Source organism: Amia ocellicauda, chromosome 17, assembly GCF_036373705.1.
Source record: "Amia ocellicauda isolate fAmiCal2 chromosome 17, fAmiCal2.hap1, whole genome shotgun sequence".
NCBI classification, from domain to species: Eukaryota; Metazoa; Chordata; class Actinopteri; order Amiiformes; family Amiidae; genus Amia; species Amia ocellicauda.
This window is the reverse complement of record NC_089866.1, coordinates 20,635,241-20,655,963: the sequence shown is the minus strand read 5'-3', so window position 1 is coordinate 20,655,963 and position 20,723 is coordinate 20,635,241. Positions and strand designations below refer to the sequence as shown.

General features: G+C 41.5%; 1 protein-coding gene across 1 annotated transcript; it reads left to right on the top strand.

Annotated features, from left to right (window-relative positions):
• The first annotated feature begins 673 nt into the window (after positions 1–673).
• Positions 674–18,476, top strand: vps37ba (VPS37B subunit of ESCRT-I a). Its single transcript, XM_066689899.1, has 4 exons — positions 674–879; positions 8,579–8,750; positions 12,616–12,698; positions 13,507–18,476. Exons 1-4 carry the CDS (start codon positions 775–777, stop codon positions 13,990–13,992), a joined length of 846 nt encoding a protein of 281 aa, XP_066545996.1. The 5' UTR covers positions 674–774; the 3' UTR covers positions 13,993–18,476.
• Positions 18,477–20,723: the final 2,247 nt, after the last annotated feature.

Sequence of the window (20,723 nt, the reverse complement as noted above, 5' to 3'; positions counted from 1 at the left end):
GAATATTTCAAAGGAGAGTGTCAGCTCGCTAGATGGCGTAATAACCATATTTACAAAGCCATTCTCTGAAAGGGACGTCAGAAAAGCAATAAGTGCAATAAGAAACTGTGGTGATAATGGAAACCAGAACTACCCTGTTAGCTCCGAATTATCACAAGCAAAGGTCAATCGGTCAAGCCTGTACCTGGGAACCTGAAATGATATACATTTTAACTAGGTGGAATCGGAGACAAAGCACTTGTATGGTACCCTGTCTGACTTCATCTCCCCAGGTTTTTGTTTCATTGTCAGATCTAATACCTGTCTAATATAATGTAAACCTAGTGTACTATGATCATTTATAAAGGGCTTTTGTTACATTTTTTCTCTGAAGTAATTTGAGAACAATGGTAATCCCCTACAAAAAAAACAAATCAAAACAAAAAACGCAGTGGTTATACGAATATGGTTGTTCCCTACATAATTGTTACGTTTAGTAGCTCAATCTGATTATTGGCAACATTGTAAATACTTAACAAGAGAAACCTACAAATAAGGAAATCGCAATATCTCGGAATTAAAACGGTGGGCATCTTCGGAGCATCGCGCAAATGACGTCAGCGCTCGTGGCGTTCTTTTCGACAACACCGAGTGACGTCACCGCCGCTCCCGCTCCTGATTTGACACTTCTGGGCGAGAATCCGCAGCACTTCCGCTTTGGAACAGCGCTTTCTCTCTCCTGTGGCTGAGTCCGAGGGAAGCTCAAGCGGGATTACCGACACGGTCGCGGCAGAAATGTCCGGAATCGGGAGCAAATTCAGTTCTCTCACCATCGTGCAGCTGAACGAGTTGCTGGAGGACGACGACAAGCTCAACCAAATGGTCCAAGAAATGGAAGAGGTAAGCACAGCTGCCCGGATTGCAGGTTTAGAAACCCATGGATCGGAGAGGGAGGCCCGAGCTGTTATGAAGACTTAAAATATCCCGACCCCGTACTTGGTGGCAAATAGACGGGGTGGGGGAAGTACATTTTAACAGAAGAAAGACAATCATTTGATTTGGTTTTTTAAAGTGCGTTGATCTGTCTAATGCTCCTTAATAAAGACAGCTAAAGACAAGTTCAGTTTTTACTTCCTATCGATATCCCATGTCTACTTTCTTGTTGAACAACATGAGACAATTGTTTCTGTCGATGTCCGTGTTGTGTTGTGTTTTCTATGTCTGTGTCAGTCTGCTTACCTGCCTCCCTCCAGCTGTGACGAAACAGTGTGGCTTCTGCTGAATTTGAAAGTTGTTTGAATGCGGATACTGGTCAAGTGTACAATTCCCACTGAGTCCAGTTAACGCCTGGACAGTGTGGACATCGCTCAGGTTAACACGGCACAGTGAGGTCGAGGTTTCCATTATAAGTACCTGTCTGGAGTCGTTTTATCCGTTTAAATCTCACCGTAGTTTTGAACACGAGTCTCCTTATCAACTTCCATTTTCTTTCAATGATGTGTATGTTTTTGCTCGTGTACGCGAATGGTAGGACATTCAATACCAGAAGCAAATGTATCTATATTGTAGGGGTCCGGTTAATGAACCTGGGATCTGCGCTGCCCGGCCGCTGGGATCAAGGCTGTTATCGATGGGGATGCAGTGATGTCCGATGAGCTAGTCATGCATTGCAGATGCGGATTATATTGAGAGATGTGACATTGTTACGTCACTCTGGGAGGCTGCACACACTTCCCACTGGGACTGCGAGTGGTTCCAGCCAAGAGAAGTTATTGCAGTGCGAGCCAACGTGTTGGCCTTTGAATTTTCGTCGCCAAGCCACACTAGATGTTTGATACCGGAGCCCTGTCATTACCCACCGTATTTGGGACCCTGCATTCATGCTGTGGCACAACCCTTACAACGTATGTGTTTCTCTAGAAATGAAAGCAAAACCTAAAAGAACAAAACTCCTTGTGAAATGTCAATATCTCTGTTAAATACCCTTCTGTGTTACAGGGATGTATTTGTTTAATTTGAGTATAGCAAATAAACTGCGGGAGCCCTATGACTAATTCAAATAACATTGAACTCCCTATTTTTAATAAGGGACTCTGTGTGCATTCTGGTCTTTCAGCAGGCATTCATTGCTTCAGAAAAGCCTCTGATTGATTCGGATTATAGAGAAGAGGGCTGTTCATACAACTGCAGTACACTGTATTTAGACACTGAATTCGAAACCGGCCTTTCAGCTGCTGATATAAGTCACTATAAATGCATCATTTTCAACACCTGCTCTTAAGCAATACTATAGTAGGAATTCCAGGCATCTATTTCACGAGTTCCCGGAAAATACACAAATTGAAAACTGTTCCTGATTCATTTCCTCTTTTTGATGATGCCAAAAAGAAACGCTGACTCATCATACTAATGAATAATGCCACCTAAAAAACTGGAGGGTCAAAAATATTATTTGTTTTGCATGACAACTTGTACACTTCCTGCATTTCCACACACGGTGGTAAAGGCTGTGTCTTGGCAACAGATCAATGTTGATCTTATTAGAGGTTAGGGTGTTATTAGGGGTCATGGTCATAAAACATCGATGGCTCTGTCAATAAGAGTGAGTTAGCACTTCAAATACTGTTTTATCTGCAGAAACCCACTGTCCTCTGATTGTTAATTGAATACGGCAAGGGCAGGAGTCTGTCCAAACTGACTGGCTGTAATGGGGTCAAGGTGGAACTGAAACTTCAATTGAAATGATGGGGAGTTGGAAATTGGGTTCAGAGAAGCTGATACACCAAAAGCCTCGTTGTTACATGTGCATTGACTTGTTGGTTTATGGATGTATTTATTTGGAAGAGTCACAGCTGTCTGCCAGCAAAGGTAGTTGGCCTCGAAGAGCATAGCACAAACCGGAAGCCATTGACACTTCTGAATGAGCAGGTCCAACTCACCGGTTTAATGATTACCAAGTAGATGAAGTGCAGCAGATAAAAAACGAGTGTTTAGAGAGGACAGTGTATTATACATCTGCTTGAGTATGGGGGAATCATTACGTCCATGCCGGTGGAATTTCTAACCTTGTTCTGTGGTGACACACACCACTGCAACTACCCTCATGTGTGCTAGACTAGTCACAGCCACGGTTTACACAGGGTAGGGCCGCAATGCAAGGCTGGGACCCAAACAGGAGAAGCCAGAGAGGTCCCCGTGAAGAAGAGGCTGCTATGGTTTTATCCTGTTAGCAGCTTGTTCCAACACCTACAGTCACTACAGCTTTCCTAACACTGTTTCGTGTCAGTGACAGCAAAGGCTATTGACAATTTGTGCATCAATTTTTGGCTGCATTAAAGGGGTACCTTCCATGCAGAGAGAATGGAGGAAGCATTGAGGAAAGTGCAGGTTGCGGCACCCCTGCTTCAGCCACTCAACTATAAGTCATCTTAATAATAAAAAAAATAATTAAATCCGTGAGATCTGTCCTCAGATTACATTACCTATGAGGAAAAAAAAAAATCCACAATGTTTATTTAGGCATCTATGGTTTCCATATCTCTGTTTACATTGTCTTCCTTTGATACATAGTGCCATTGTTATAATTTCAACTGCAGCTTTTTCAGCCCCAGTCACTGCACTGCACTTACTTAGTTATAATAGTCTGCTATATAGATAAAGGACACTTGCTTGCCACGCAGGCTTTGCGGTGACTGTCCCTGGGTATTTGTGTTGGTAACAGGAACCGATTTGAATACACTTAACTCAGCAGTAGGGAGTAGTCATCAAGGTGCAGACATGAAAGCCTATATTGTGGACAACAATCCTTTTCCTATTGTCTGTTATAACAGCAGTGTTCAGAATACCACAAAGATATTAGTCATTTGTAGAAACCACCTCTGCAAAATGCTATGATATCCAAGATTTATTGTAAGAGAGAAATACTGCTAAAAGTAAAAGTGCTAAAAGGTAAAAGTGGTACAGTGGACATTTCACATGGCAGCGTCTCCTGGGATCGCTACACAAATTAGAATTATACAGGAGTGGTTCTGGTAATGAAAGTCAGTGTTTTGAAAGCGCTGACAGCAGAGAAAGAAATATGAAGAGCATGCCGGGTCTCTTGTGCTTTCATCCAGATAATTGATATTAATAACAGGGCAAGATTGATTGCTTCAATAAGCAACGGTCGGAGACCTGGCTATCGGTGGGGGTTTGTTGTTGCTGAGTTAGCAGTCTCCACTTTGATGCCATTACTATAGCCTGCAGCTGGAAGGAAATCCCCTCGTGTGTTGTCACATATTAAAATGTTTTTTTTTGTGTGTTGTTTTTTTTTTTTTCTTCCACCTGTTTAGTATTGAGGCAGGGGGCAGAAAAGTATACAGCAAGCCAGTGACAGCACACAAAAACACAGGCATGCGGTTATTAAAATGTTTGACCCCAAAGCTTAATCCTCATTATTGTTATAGGGAATGGAGCTGGGAGAGTGAGTGAAGAACAGGGAACAGGGAAGAGGTGGAGGGGACTGTCTGCAGAGTGCTGTTTTAATTTATTCCGTCTTATCCCCCATAATGAAAATTAGTCTATAAAAAGAATTCCCCCACTACAGCCTGTGCTTTGTTTTCCTGCTGGCTCTTTTTAATAAATGAACCTGTTAGTTTAAGTGAAGCGGTGTGGTCGCTGGAATCCCCTCCATACTGAATTCTCTGCTGTGTTAATCCCTGCCGGAGCATTCTTTGACTTTTAGAGGGCAGTCAGTAGATTACTCATAATAAGCACGAGACTAATTTCTTACACCAGTTTGCACCAGTCAGATAAAGGCGCTTTTTATCATTGTGAGAAAGCATAAGAAAAAAAACCTCTTTATACCAACCATTCATATACCCTATTAAGAGGGCTCTTGTATTTTGATCTATAGTCTCCACCCCTCCGCCAAAAACAATATTTTCTTAATTAAAGGGATATGCTACCTGTTGACGTAAAGGTTTTCAGTGGTTTTCAGAACATTCAATGACAAGGATCTTGCTAAATCGTTTTCAGAACTTGCTGCTTGACACGCGTGGTTTATTTTGCAGTTTGATGAATGCTCAGCGTTGTTAGAAACTAGAACAAGAGCACTGCCCAGGATGAGATGGTTATCTCTCAAATGATTATTTCTCTTACAGGAATGATGTTTGCATGTTTGTGTATCCACTCCTGTCCTCAGCTAGCAACTCGCATTGTAATTGCTAAGAAACCAAGATTAGAGACCAATCTTTACTAACCAAGAGTTAGTAAATGATTAATCATGTTTTCATTTTTTTTTTTTTTAAACAATCACTTCATAGTCTGTTTTTTGTTGTTGTTTTAAATATGGGTCATTTAATGTAATTTCTTTAGGGGAACAATATTACCACATACTTGCAAAATACAAACACAGCCAAAAACTCTTACAAGGACCTGTAGTTTTGGATGCTTGTGGATCTTCAAACCCACATCCCCCCACAATAGGACCAGAGCTACAGTTTGTTTTGTATAAGTGTGACTTATTTTGAACACATTTATTTTGACAACTGTTAGGTGTGGGAGGACATATTTTTAGAAAGCCTCTCAAAGTGGCCTCTTGACCTGTAGAATAGTTAGAATAGTTTTCAATGTGTGAAAAACTTGCCATCCTGGATGGATTTTATTTTGTGAATTGCTTTAATTCAAAACTTCAGTCAGCATAACCGTTAACTACATTACGCACACATATCTGAAAACATCTGTGGAAACCGTGATTTTCTTTCATGACATATACGAGTACAAAGAGTACTTTAAATCATCAGCATTCGCACTGGTTTTATTTTCGAAGTCAAGATATTGGCCCATAATCAGCAATCTGAATGTTCTTGATTGATATAAGATACATAATCAATTAGATGTGAAATGGGGAGATTACCATTTTAAGCTTGGGTTTTTGAGGATTGTGGTAAATCTTTGTAGGACAGTTCTGAGCTTTGATGGAGGAGTGCTGACGCTGGAGATCAGGTCAGTGCCTAGAGGAGGACTGCCTCAGTCTTGGTGGTTCTCGCATCTTGTTCCAGTTAATGTCATCCTGAGTGTGGTTATTACTCATGCCTGCGCAGGGCAGCTTTGTCATATGAGTTACCCACGGCTGTGTAACAGCCCCTGCGTGGTTGGAAAGCTAAATAAACTATAGATTTGGCCGTGGTGCAAGTAAATTAATTAATCTGTTCCTTCACAGAGGGTGCGGGGAAAGTTATTCTGATTCTAGTGCTTCTGCTTAGTGCTAGCTTTGAATAGATTTAATCCTCTATTATTACAGGCAAACACTGTCACAGATAGAACAGAGCTGCAATTTTCCTCTTGGATAGAGATGCAGCACCACCCTGCATGTCTGTGCCTATTTGCATATAAACTTCAGATGTTCCTCTTTAAGAGCTAATAGAAAAGGAACTGTGGATCGTATCTTGACTTGATTGTACAGAGTGTGGAAACCTGAGTAAATCTAGTGCCTTGTGTCTTGTCATGTAAAGCTGAGGAAGAGAGAAATGGAAAAGGATCCATCTTATCTGTACAATATTTATCCACAAATGCAGCCCTCAACAAAAATAAATGCATAAGAAACCGGACCCATAAAGCGGGCCGTTTATTGGGTGTTTTTTCAAGTCAGTTCTCTTTACAACATCTTCTGAAAACTGAATTTCTCCCAGTGTACAAACTCGTATGGAACATCAACAAAATGGGATGCACTAGCATAGGTACATGTAGTGACAAAGATGAGGAAAGAAAGTCTTAAATGCTCATTTGAAAAGCAAATTAGAAATCTTCATAGGTCTCCTCTACATATAACTAAAGCAAATGAATACAATGTACAAATTGAATGTCTTTTGTGTATAACAGTGTTTTTTTATGGTCTTGATTTGTTATCTAATAACAGCCCTGAATTTATTGTACTCTGTATTTGTTTATATGAAGGAAGTTACAGGCTTTTATCAATGGAACACTCTCTTGCTTTGCATAGCACCGAAATGTGCTGTCTCATAGGGGTGTGGAGATACCAGCTGTCTGATCCCAAAAACCTGTGTGTTCAGGTTCGATGCCACCACTTTACAGTAGGCAGGGATAAAAACCTATTTAATTGCTTTCTTCAAGGCGTTTCTTGGTCAATAAATTAGTGTTGGGTTTTGAGGCAGTGTGTATATACTGGAGCTGTTTTAAGTCACCAGGCGACTCTCTGCTTTGTCAGTGGCTGGTTGGTGAATTGGAGACAGGGTGCCGGACAGCTTCCTAATTAGCCAAAAGCAAACCATGTGGGCGGGAGAGCCTGGCACACTAGGGAGCTGAAGCTCTTGTGTCTTATGAGAAGGGGGAGTGAGGTGTCTGTTCCCACAGGCCCTGTCACTAGTTTGGTTCTAGTGTGAGACCCAGAGACAAGATCACTCTTGACTGTCTGAGTGAGAGAGAGCGACTGGCCCTGTCTTCAACACTGGCTGCGATTGAGTAGATGTATACAAGTACACTTTGTGGGGAAAAAAAAAAAAAAAAAAACTGTCATTGCCATTAGATGTCCAGAGGATGGGTATATCTCTTGATATCAGTCAAAATAATGACCCCATTTACTGACCAACAGAAACTATTTCCATGACAAAGACCTCGATGCAGATAGGACTGCAGATGCGCTTGTGCCGTGAACACAGCTGCAGTCTTGAAGCTCTTCTGAACACAGCGATTAGGGGAAGAAATTATTCAGCAGTTCCCCTCAGCAAGAATCCATTCTTCGCTCCAGATATATATATAATTTGCTGTGCTTGCTTGCTTAATGTAGACTTCCTTAGTAAAGCGTGTCTGACAAGGCTCTCCCCGGCTGGCTGTGGCTGTTGGTAACGCTGGCCCTGTGATGCACAGGACTCCTCTGATGTAACTCGAGAGCAGACTTTGCATTCTGTTAACACAAGCCAGTTGAACCCGCGAATGACATGTTTGCTGTGCAGCCTAATTTTCAGAAATGTGCAAATGTGCATTGTCAGATGCAGCCATAAAAGGGTTTGATTATATCCTTTCAAGTGTTTCAGTTAATAAAGTGTCCTACGCTCTTTATTTGCAGTACACCACAGGCAGACATATAGTCTTGGAAGGCTGCCATTCCCAGTCTAATAGTCCTGTACTGCACTATTTCTGTCCATTTCTGTCTGCTGTTACCATAGGGTGAGGCGCATAGCCCACTTCTTTAGACAACAAATCTGTTCTGTACATTCTTCATAAACAAGGCTTCAGATCTTATTGATAGCTATCGGGGAAAACTATACATTACACAGGCAACCCCATCTCACTCATCTCCAGTCCTCTTTCTTTTAAACCCTCTTCACACTGCAGTATTAATAATAATAATAATATTTCTTGGCAGACGCCCTTATCCAGGGCAACTTACAACATAAGTGCAATACAAAGTATGAGTTTCCCAGGTCTGTTTAAAAAAAAAAAAAAAAAAAAAAAATTGTTTATATTAATACACCTAAATAAATGCACATTTATGCGGTGTCTAAAAGTAAGTTAAATGGTGTACTTTTTATTTTTTTTCCTCGCCTGGTACATTGCAGAAAACCGAAAACAAGCCTTGTTTGCGTTTATTTTGATACAGGTGCAGAATGTACAACAGACGAAAGAGACCACCCTGGCAAGTAATCGAAGCCTGGCAGAGCAAAACCTGATGCATCAGCCCAGACTGGACTGTCTGAAGATGCAGCTCACCAAGAAATACCGCGAGCTCCAGGATCTTTTTGAGGCCTACCAGCTGAGGAGGTCCACACTAGGTACACCTGCCCCTGCAACTCTTACTTTTCCATCTCAAGAAATGTAGTTTTCATATTTGTTTTGTTTTTATTTTTAAGAAAAATTACCTTCTCACACACCGGGATTCTAAACCGTAATTTTAAAATAACAGATTAAGGAGCAATTCAGACAGTTAAACTTACAATATCATTATGTAAAATAGTTCCTCAAAAGAGAGAGAACTAGAGATGGTAAGACCGTGAGTGAGAGAAGGCTGGATAATTCTCTCCTTTAAGCAATTCAGGTCTGGTTTATTGTTTAAGACAACAATACTGTGCTCTCTCCACAAACTGAACCGGTTTGCCCAGTTTCTGCCATGGCTGCATATAGAGATCTGCTAGGTTTGTCATGCCTGTAGCGGTTAAAGTGCATTATGGGAAATCCCATTTTGACAGGTTAAGATAAATACACAAGTTGATCTAAGTTCAGCTCTATATTTCCCAAAATTACTTTTTTCTTTTTTTTTCTCCTTGCAGTGGTCTCTGATGGAGTTTAGTGCAGATTGCTGCAGTGTAGTTTGTGAGTAAGGGTAGCCCAACTCTTGTCTTCTGGAGAGTTATGCCACACCCCTTTGGCAAATATTTGTCAGGAGCAGATGCCACTTACTCCGTGACGTAGTGGTTGCTAGGCAATGCACTTTAAAATAAATAAAATGCCAAGTGTCCATTTCACACCAATCTTTTCACTCTGAATGCTTAAAAAAGTTGACAGTATTTTGACTAAATTCATTCAGCACAGCAGTTAATTGACATCTTTTCCATGATAGCCACAGGAATAACCAGTTTGTTTATTTATTTATTTATTTATTTATTTATACATTCTGTTTAGATGTTTCACATTCATCACAAGCTCCTCAGCAATATGTTTACAGTTTGTGTTGCCTGTTTTGTCTGCTGCTGTGTAGCACATGATCGTTAAGCTAACGATAGTATCTGCAATGATCTCTTCCCAAATTTACACCCGGACAAACTAAACATCGGAACTGCTTGACTCTTGTCCAGCACGATGTGGAGAGAGATCCTGGTGGCAGTGTTGTCTGACAGTTTTAAAAATATACCCCATACAGCTCAACTTTCCACCTGGAAGCCAGCTCCTCCTTGTTACTTGACACCTTCTCCTGGATATTTATGGTCTCCCTTAGGGAGATTCTTTTTAACACTGAATGCAGAAATGAATAAATAAATAATAGGAACAAACAATATCAACTTTTTACATTCATACCAAGAATAGTGATGGCTTTGTATGAAATGTAGGTAGCCCAGATTTTCTTTCAAACTGTCCCAGATATGGATTTACTGTAACCGGAAATCCTAGCTGTCAGTCTGTAGCTGTTGAACAGCCTGTGTCTGGCCCAGATGAAGATTGTGCCTGCGGGCAAGGGGAGCATTGTGTTAAATGAGTCATGGTGTTTGGGCAGCCTGTATCTCTCCCAAAATCCATCTCTATGGCAACATGCATTTCATAAGAACCCTCTTACTGCACAGCGACAATAGGCAGCGAGAGAAGCTGAGATCTCTGTGCCGCCCCAGCTCTGGTCCCACAGTTCATTAGTGGAACAGTGTTCGTTTGTGTAGTCTGTGTGCGCGAGACGGGACGAGAAATACACCAGACTGGCCCTTTCAACAGCTGGCAAGTAGCCCCACTTCAATTAGCAAACAGTCAGCTTGTGATGACCAGGCTGTGCCAAACACTAGTAACTCGCATGCAGAAAAAAAAGATCTGTTAGGAAATCTAATTCTGCAGTTCATGAGAATCCTTCACAGTAAAGCTGATAAAAGCAGCAGAGCCGACTTAATGAGCTAGGTCTGTCTCTGTCTCTTGGAGGAAGCAACATGTTCATGTAACCACATGAACAGTGAAAATTTTGGAAAATATAATATTTTTTCAGAGAATAGGAGGCATTTGGTGTACTTTGTCATAGTGTGTCTTCTCATTACTTGCTAAAAATATATATAATTAGCATTTCATTATTATTTTTAATGTCAGGCGTGTGGGTTTTCTGTGATGTTGGAATTGGATCCCATTTTTGGTTTCTGTCGTGCAGTGATGAATCAGTTGTAATGGGCACAGATGGTACGATAACAAAGACAACTCCAGTCTAAGTCTATGTAAGGGCATTGTCGCTGGCTGCATAATCAATGTGCTATTCACATTAGCGGATTTACAATGCTTTCTTTGAAAGCAGAAATACTGCTAAAACAATATTGATGATGCTGTCGGGTGTATTAATGTTATGTGGCACTTGATTGGAGGTACAATATCCAGGGCTATCTTAGGTGACACGTGGGGCACCCAGGTCAGGTTACAGTGTGATACTTTACCTACTGCTGAGGTAACCGACCTTCAGCAGACGGGAACAGCAGGTTAGTTATGAGTTCTTTGTGTCGCTGATACTGCTGCGTTCACATGACACACGAAGCCCAAATCAGCGGTTTCTGGGTTGGGTTTCAAAAATGCTTCCAGGGCTGAAGGCTTGGAAAAAATAAACTGTGACACGGCACATTCATCCTGAGGCCCTGTATTTTATGACCTTTCTTGAAGCGACTGAGCATGACAAAAACAGCGTCAGGTGCGACTCGGACATTCTTGTCTTTCTGGTGTGGAATGTTTTTATTCACTCAGGTCTCACCAGGCTGGGGAACAATTAGTCTTTGCTTCTTCGGTGTTGTAATTCCTGTTGACCCGGGCCGTTGACCTGCTGCGAAATGCCCTGCGTCACACCGGAGGAAAGCTTGTTAAACTAAACTCTTCATCTGTCGCTCGTAGGGGGATTGTGCACTCGTGTACCCTTGACATCTTTGTTACACTCAAGCTGAGTTTGAGTTTCAGCAGGCCAGGGTTGTGTTGTAAATTGAGCGATTGAATGCAACGTCTTAATGTATTATTTAATTGCCTGGTGCCAGATCTTACAAGTAAGCTTACATGACAAGATCCCTTATAGTAACAGTGGATATCAGTGGCACTCTCATCCATCTTCAAAGTCACAGTCATTGCTTTTACATCAAATAGTGTGGGGCATACCTCTCCACTTCAATCCTTTTCTCTCTGCCCTCAATTAGTTTTTTTTTTTTACTAATGATGATCAGGAAGGCAATCTGACGTCATTTCTACCAGACAAATCGCATAGCCATCGTCCCAATACCGTGTCTGCCTCTCTGTGCATAAAAGCATGTCCGATCTCTTCCTGGTGATATGATTCAATTAGAAACCCTGCCCTGCGTTTCATGTGCTCCTCTGGTCCAGGCGGTGAGGAGGAGTCGTCCGATAGCTGATCTGGGTTCCCAGCCTGGAGCGGTACTGTAACACTCTGACAGGCTCCTCAACTTCCTATACAGTCAAATGAGCAGGTGGAGTCCGGGTTATATTTTCATGCAGGGCGTATAAATCCTACACAAAAAATGTAGCTGGCCCCATTGTAGGGAAATTATACAGACAAAAATACTGGATTTTGCGGACAGAGCATCAATTAGTAATTATCCACCCTGCTAGCTTGTAAAGATGTGACGCCAACCCTTGCATTGCAGTAGTGGTCACCCTTTACCTTTTGTCAGCTGCGTCAGGATTACAGTTCTGTGCCACATGCCAGGCCCTGCTCTGTGTGTGTTGCAGCCAGGGGGGAAATTGTGGTCAGGGTTTAAAGTGGATAATTGACCATCCTGACCAGACTGTGCTGTGGCTGGAACCCTCTGTGAATCCTTACATAGAGGTCACAGCATTTCAAGCAGTGATTTAAATGGTTTAAGAGTGATGACCACAACAGTTGGACCAGCTCGTTATGGCTTTGCTTCTTTGCCTGCATGACAGTCTGCCTCCTGTGTTATAAAGCATGTGTGTGTGTATTTTCAGATAACCACGCAGGCAACGGCTCCATTGACACACTCCTGGCTCTCCTGCAGGCAGAGGGAGCCAAGATCGAGGAGGAGACAGAGGTGAGTTGTCCCTCTCTGGCATGTACGGCAGAATCCCACTTTTAAAACCAGCAGCCGCCACCTGAATGTTGTAGCGCAAATCTATTTTAGTGGAAGCCACCCCCAGCCAGACTAATCTACAAACTATGACACAAAAAACAATAAATCATAGGATGGTAGAAGAGCAGTGAATTACTCATCTCCGAGCCTCCCTCTCAATCTGTGAAAGCTCATCTTAAATATGAGCACAGTGGCCAGGTTACATAACGTGCTCTAATACTGCGCATGGAGCCATAAAAGGGTCAGCATCTGTCAATGATCGTTCTGTTTAAATGATTAGCATGTGCCGTCTGCCATCGAATGCTCAGTGGCACTGTGATAGGTTAAACTACCTTTAAAGATGTGATGGTGGTTACCTTTTGTTTTTCACAACCCCACTTTTCACCACCACATCCTTCCTGTCATTTCCCCCAATGAAACCTTGCATGAGTTGTGTCCAAAACAACCAAACAAATACATTAAAATAAAAAATAAAATGTTTTTCCAGACAGCCAGCTATGTGCATGAAAAGATGCATCTTTTCATACCCCTAATATTAACCTTTTATAAGTCAATAATTAAACAAAATTCTTTTAATTTCAAAATCCTATAACATAATGCAGGTTTATTTGATCATATTTTTATAAAAATGGTTGGTTTATGGCCCTGTATAAGAAAGGAAAGTGCTTCGGCTTTTGTGTACTTCTGTGTTTTCCAGTTCAGGTTTTAATGATATGCGTTTCATGAGTTATATAATTCTAATATTGTGACGGCCCCTGTTGCTCTGCAGAACATGGCCGACTCCTTCCTGGAGGGCGACTCTCCTCTGGACGTCTTCATCGACGAGTACCACAGCAAGAGGAAGCTGGCACACCTGCGGAGGGTGAAGATCGACAAGTTGCGCGAGATGGTGCTGAAGGGGCACCAGCTGCCCCAGGCCCCCCCCCAGCTCCCCCGGCTTACAGAGACCACCGCGCCCCCCCCGAGCAACCTCCCCGCCTTCTCCACAGACGCCAACAGCCCTCCCGTCCCCCTGCCCCGCAGAGTGCCCCCGCCCCCTCCCACTCAGCCCACGGCAGCCATGACCCCCCAGCCCTATCAGCTCCCGTACCCTGCCAGCCCCTACCCCCCCATCCCCCCCAGAGTGGGCAACCCCCTGCCTTCTCACTCTTCACAGCCTGGCTACCCCAATCCCTTCATCGCTCAGTACCCCCCCGCACTCCCACAAAGACCCCCCCCTCGGATGGCCCCCCAGCCTGGTTTCATCATACAGTGAGGATCCTGGGGGGGCAGTCCAGCACTCCCCATGTGCAGTTGCTGTCTATTGCTGTGCGTTTCGGTAGCGTTCGCTGCCATGCTGGGGTAACTCACTTCACCTGCATCGAAAGAAAATCAAATCATTTTATATATATATATATATATATATATATATATAATATAATATAATTTTAATTTATATGCAGGGAGTGCATATGCTGTGTGTCATGTAAATGCCTGAATATTTTAATAGCAACAGCAAACACAACAAAAACGTGAATTTCTTAGTTGAGTCGGAAACCTTTTTTTATATATTAAAAAAACAGAGGGAGGTATATATTTTGAGTTTTTTTCCTAACATTTAATTCGCTTAAAAAAGAAAACCAAAATAAATTCTATTTCTGCTCCTTTCTGGCTATCTAGGGCTGAATGTGGTGTGCATTTTAGTAAGAGTATTTGCTGTTGAGTGAAGCATTTTGCCTGAATATTTCATATGGTACCGATTTCGGTTTTGTCCTCTGTTGTACGGATGGAGAAAAAAAATACGTATTTGAATGTCTTTTGCTCGTTTGTTTAGTTCCTGCATTATAAAAAATGTTCCACCCATTTCATGACAGACAGCTTTACAGTAGACATGGATAACGGCAAACAACTGACTTTCAGCTGTGCCAACGAGAGTGAGAAAACATTATGCAAACAGAAGACTGAGACTATACTGTGCTGTTTTATAAACGTACTAAAACCAGATCTAGATTTTTATGTCATGTTACTTAAGAGGGTTTTAGCATTTTTGATGACCAGGTTAAAAAAAGCAAACCTGTAGCCAAAGATGTTAAGTTTCTTTGTTATTTGCTTTTTGTTTTTCCTATTTCAGTACTTAAGACATTAGTGTTTTTAATATATATATATATATATATATATATGAGATTTAATGATTAGAATATTTCAAAATAATGGAAAAACTGGATAATATCTAGATATTCATGGGGGAGAAATAATAGGAATCCATACAATCATTTTAGGAATAATACAATTTCACTAACAAGCTGCCCCGTCCTGCCGATAAACTTAGTTGAGAACTACATATCTCTAACTTTTAATAGTGGCATCTGTAATGTGCATTTTTTTTTAAATTGTTTTTGCAAAGCAATTTCAGGGAGTATGAATTTAATAAGCATTTATCACAAACTAAGGAGAGAATACTCTAGGTGCTTTTAACTTCAGTCCCCTATATCATGCCTATGTGATGTATATTACTAAAAACAACGGAGTGAAAAACATTGAAACCTGCAAGCCCTTCCTTCAAGGGGATTTGTTTGAACATAGTCTATATGCAGTAGAAATGTAGGTAGAAGGAGAACACTCGTGGCTCCCCTGTGGGTTGCTGGGGAAGAGTAGGGGAGCAGTGGCTGACTGGTGATCGGTGAAGGGGGTTTGACCTGTTGTGTGAATGTATACAATGGCAGTGCGGCGCAGTCCGAGGGCTGTGCAGACGCTAATACCGCTCCAATCCGTACACTGTATCTCCGCAACCTCATCCCAGACCAGCTAGATCTGGAGAGCTCCATGGTACTTCTGAGAGAGAGAGAAGGGAGAGCTTTATTTGTATGGGCCCATCTAGATTTGTAAAAAGAAAATGTATATACACGCATGCTTTTTTGTTCTATAAAAATAAGAAGCAATAAAAGTAGGTAGGTGAAGGTAAAAGACAGTAGGTGTGTTTGATAGGCTCATGCTGTATCTCAGGATAGGTTAAACCAAGCACATTTGCTATTGTTGTCTATTGTGAGAGAGGGGAGTTTAAGAAGGCAGCCCCCCCCCCCCAAATTACTGTGCTTTACTGGCTGCATACTTTTGTTTTACCCAGAAAATAGTTTTTGTTAATTGTTGATCAAGTCTGTGGGGAAGAATACTTAACAGGAAGCAAATAACACAGCGAGTCTCCAGCCCTCCTCTCATTGTGACATAGCAACAGAAAGGGTTTGCCAGCCCCCAGCTGTGTGTCACTGTGTGGCATCGAGTATTACTTCCTGGAATAGCATGTTAGTTTTAACATTTCCTGCTCAGCCCCCATTGCAGTAAACGAGAGCTGTTTTACACTGAATAAAGCCTTGTCCAGAGACAGCTGAACTCATAGTGTCTCATTCCTCTGGACTTGTCAGGTGTCCTCAGAAGGCTGAGATGTGACAAGGTCTATGAACCAAAGTCTCTACAGTACTGTTCTTCACAGGTGTTAACATTGCAAACCAGGAACTGTAAACTCGGGTTCCTTTTTGATATCTGAAATGAGTGCCCCTCTATTTCTATGCATCATTATACACATCCAACACAGGGTCCTCCCCAGAGAGTGAAGCCGTGGTGCTGTATCATCACTCTAGCACTTTGATCTCCAGCTCTGATTTGAAGATCTTGGAGGTGATATTGTATGCAGTTGATTTGGTGTCATTTATAGTGCTAGACTACGGGAACTGTCTTTGGGTGTCACAAAAAAACGTCTTGCTTCAGCTTCCCCTATTGACCAATACTGATGCCTTTCGCCCTCCTAATGACCATCTTGGGTTGAACTTCCGGAGGAGAACTCTGCAGTGTATATAGATAGATAGATAGACAGACATCTCTCTAGCTGTCTATCTATGTATCTGTATACCAACACACACCATGAACAGACCTTGTTAAATTGTACAACTGAAAACTGAACTGTGTACCTTTCTCACATTGTTTATCCTCTCAGAAGGATTGTGGTGAAATAGTTTGTATTTACTTCTTCTTTGTATATATACTCTCCCACCCCACCCCCAAAACAAATAAAACCTTAGTATAGTAATATGATCTGTACATTTTCAGTTTGTAAGGTTTTGTTTTTTTATTTATGTTGTATGCTTACACTTCTATAACTTGTAAAAAAAAAAAAAATCTGATGTGTCATGTTATTTTTCCGATACTCTTATCAGGTACAAGTGCCACAGTATGAACATCTAACAACCTGCTATACTGTGCTTCTAATACTCTCCCACCGAAGCCATCGCTCCTATCTGAGTGTACAGACTCTTTCTGCGGTTAACTGCTGGGATTCATGTCTTCAAACTAACAGGGAGATTTTATACAAACCAATGAACACTACAAATAACGTATGATGGCCTTCTGTATATGTCTGGGCCTTCGTTTTGTACCAGCCTACATATCGGTAGCATATCTGACCACCAAATTTAGTTTTCTTATTTCTTTTTCCTGTTGACTTTGTATGGTGATTGCAGCCCTGTTGTAAATAGCTCCAGAACTTAACCTGTTTGTATATTTACATTAATCTGGATGTTGTCTTTCTCTCTAGAAAGAGGTAAAACTAACTAGTGGCTAGTGTTTTACATTATTCTGGTTTCATAAACTGGCATAAAAACAAGGAATGCCGTAGTACAGGTGCTCTAATTGGACCTTCATTTCACCATTGTCTATTCCTCTGGAAGGACTGGAATGCTGTGAAACTATTCAACAGCCCATACGTGCCTCAGCAGAATAGAAGAAGTTGGCGGCGGCGTCAGGGCACAGAGACTCAGCCCGTGAATACCGTGTGTGCTCTCTCTGCTCCGTTCATTCACCAGTTTAAGCAGCTCTTCTGGATTGAAGAAGGCCAGAGTGGCTTTGGGCTGCAGGAGAGAAGTAATGTGTATTTTCACTAGCCGTGGATACCTGTCTGCATGTCTGTGCACACGGAGCCAGTTTCTGTGATGTACGGGACCCCTGATTCCTCCGGAGGCCGTGCGTGACCTCCCCTATGCTTGGTTCTTTTTGTGAAATTGCTGTTATTTTTATGGATTTTTTTTTTTTTTTTATGAATACAAACACAATAATGGAGAGACTGGACTAGCAAGGGAACCAATCCTGGTTCTTACATAGTCAGCTGAAAATAAGCCATCAGCCCTGCGCTGACTAACACAACCCAAAGCAATCGCAACTCTCCAGCTACTCCAGCACTTTACTGTACAGGGTTAGGGATGTTGTCAGTGGCAGATTAGCTATTCAGGCAATTATAGAGTCGGGGTCACATTGTCCTCAAATCTGGGTGCAGCAAAATAAGCCATTTGCCTTGATTGTCAATGTAATAATAATAAGTATACCAACTTAATAGATTGCCAAACTACCTGTGAGAAAACCAGCATGTTGGTATAAAAATTTTTTTTCCTGTATATGTGTGTGTGTTTTACTTTCTTTTTCTGTCTGCATCTGAGACAAACATTTGTGTTCATCCTTGATGTTGATGTATCCCTCTCAGTGTGAACATGGACAACAGTCAAAACATAGACCTTTTGTGACATACAGGCCTCATTCCTGTACTGTGCTTTCAGAAACCGCTGTTTTATAATGTAAGATAGATTCTTGTACACTCCTAATGTAAAATAACTCGATTCTGTATTGTAATACTGTGCTGTATGACTAATGAAGATTGTAGTGGTGGACTGCATAAGTTACCTCTTGACTATTTTAAGTCTAATAAATAAGATGTTTTTATATCTGTTCCATGTTTTCTGTGAAATCCCCTTTTTTTTAACAAAGCTGTTCTCTTACAGTTGGAGCTTTAAGATATGCTCTCATTTTAATCAGAAAGCGAAGCAGCAGTCTTCACATGCTTATTTGCAGCTTCATAGACCATTTTTAATACCTTGAGGATATCTTATTTATAAGGGTTTAAAATAATCTCTTAAAGAGTTCTTTTGAAACCAAAGTTTCAGATCCTGTCATGTGTTTTTTGGAAAAACCTCCCCTTGTCCAATGAGAGAGACAGTTGTAAAATTGTTACATGAAAGCTGCTTGTTATTCAATTGAACGGCTGTGCAACGCATTACAGAAGCTAGATTCCTTCCCCACCCTGCTATCACTCGTCTGAACAAAAACCAATTATGCTTCCAGTGGCCTGCCCCAAAAAATATAATACAAAACCCTTCTCTGTAAAATTTCTTACAGACCGCAGAGCACTTTCACTTGCACAAAGGAGCACTGATGCACTCGTCACAACAGCTGGATTGAAAAATCTGCACCCCCGAGTAAAACCACTTCACGACTGGGATAAATCCCCAGGCCCTGCCGCAGCCGATTTAATTAACTTTGCATTGAATTAAAAAGAAAAGTTCAAGTCAGAGTGGAAATGCTGTTCTACATAAAGCTGGACTATTCTTAAACTTATCTGCGTTGGCTTACTAAAATAAACTGTTCTCATGGTGTTTTGAGTTCTGCAAAAGCACACAACTTATCAGATGCCTTTCGTTAACCAAATGATCTGCCTACATCTGTGTAAATCAGATAGTTACTGTGTCCCTTATAGATGTTTATTTGGTGTCCTTCTGCGTGTTCCTGGAACTCCCTTTGACTCTTGAGTCATTATTTGCATTGTGTATATTGCTGGGATTATTTGGGAAATGCTTTTCAAAGCTTTGGAAGACCACCACCACCAATTGTGTACATAAGTTTTACAGAGCAGACAAAGGAAAAGCTATAGGGTTCACTAATTAAGATGCAAGTATTTAACTGTCAATTCCTTCAAAAAGTAAAGAAACAAAGGAAGACTAATAAAACACTCACTTAAGCCCAAACTCACTGACAAGTTTAAGATGGTATTTTTCATGAAACGATCAGTCTCTGCTGGGTTGCAGCTCTGTCGTCGTCTCCGAGGACACTCTGACCCTAGAAACCACACAGCACATGATCTTGTTGCCAAAAATGTCCTTGCTGCTCGGCTTGAACCAACACTGACTGACATGCTTTCCTTTTTTTCTTTTTCATCATGTATGTCTTTTGATGTACTGGTCAAATGTCACCACAAGTCAAATACAGTCCGTGATCAATCAATATCAAGTAAAACAATAAAAAAAATTACATTATAATCAACACACGTGTTAAAATAACCCATAGCAGTAATCCCCAAGCATAACCATATTATGTGGTTTTGCCTTCTAATTTAAAGCTGCTATATGGGGGTGCCATCTGCCGGACACTCCTTTTGTTGCATGGATATAGTGTGCTTTTATTTTTAAAGGAAGAATATATTCAGCAACAACCACAGTAAAGAGAAAACATTAAAACGAGAACTGTGATGGCACTACAAAACTACAATGGCTGGTTAAAACAGTTTACTAGAGGAATAGTAGTAATAATGAAAACATCCCTCTCATCCAAAATGTTGTTTGACACTATTCAGTCACCTTCGGTCCCAGGCCTTCTCTTTCTTATGACAACCTTGTCTTCAGTGCTCATTTCCTCGCTGAACACTATACTAAAAGCAAGAACAGGAGGAGATGCAGTGGTTTGTTCATGTCTGTAGAGTTAATTGGAGTCTCTACCATGTGCACTTCATAGCTGAGTTGTGACGCAACCCCTGACTGACTGCGGTCTCTGCCATTGCTGTAACCTAAACAAAGGGAATGAGAGCAAAGTGTCTTCTGTCTGTATTTAGGGAGCAGCAACTGTGACCTTGTAATCAGAGAGGAACCAGGAATTGTTTGGTGTGCAGTGGCTACAGCATACAGCGATGCTCTTGTGGTTTCATCAAAGCCACTGCTGTGCACCCAGCGTTTCGTTTAACACACAACTGTAAGATTGAGAGGTTAACAGGCATGGCATAGCTTTATCGATCATGCAGCTCCTCTTTGCTAGCCCAAAGACAAATACTGTGTGAATGACCAATACACTAGACAAGCACTGGAATTTGTGGTTTGGTGAGAATAGCCCTGCAGATAAGATGACAACACCCAAAACGAAAGC

What these genes read in the sequence shown, in the direction of transcription:
- vps37ba (XM_066689899.1), top strand. Translation starts at nt 775, where the DNA reads ATGTCCGGAATCGGGAGCAAATTCAGTTCTCTCACCATCGTGCAGCTG. An exon ending in TGGTCCAAGAAATGGAAGAG is followed by an intron (nt 880 to 8,578) that starts GTAAGCACAGCT and finishes ATTTTGATACAG; the next exon opens with GTGCAGAATGTACAACAGAC. An exon ending in AGATCGAGGAGGAGACAGAG is followed by an intron (nt 12,699 to 13,506) that starts GTGAGTTGTCCC and finishes GTTGCTCTGCAG; the next exon opens with AACATGGCCGACTCCTTCCT.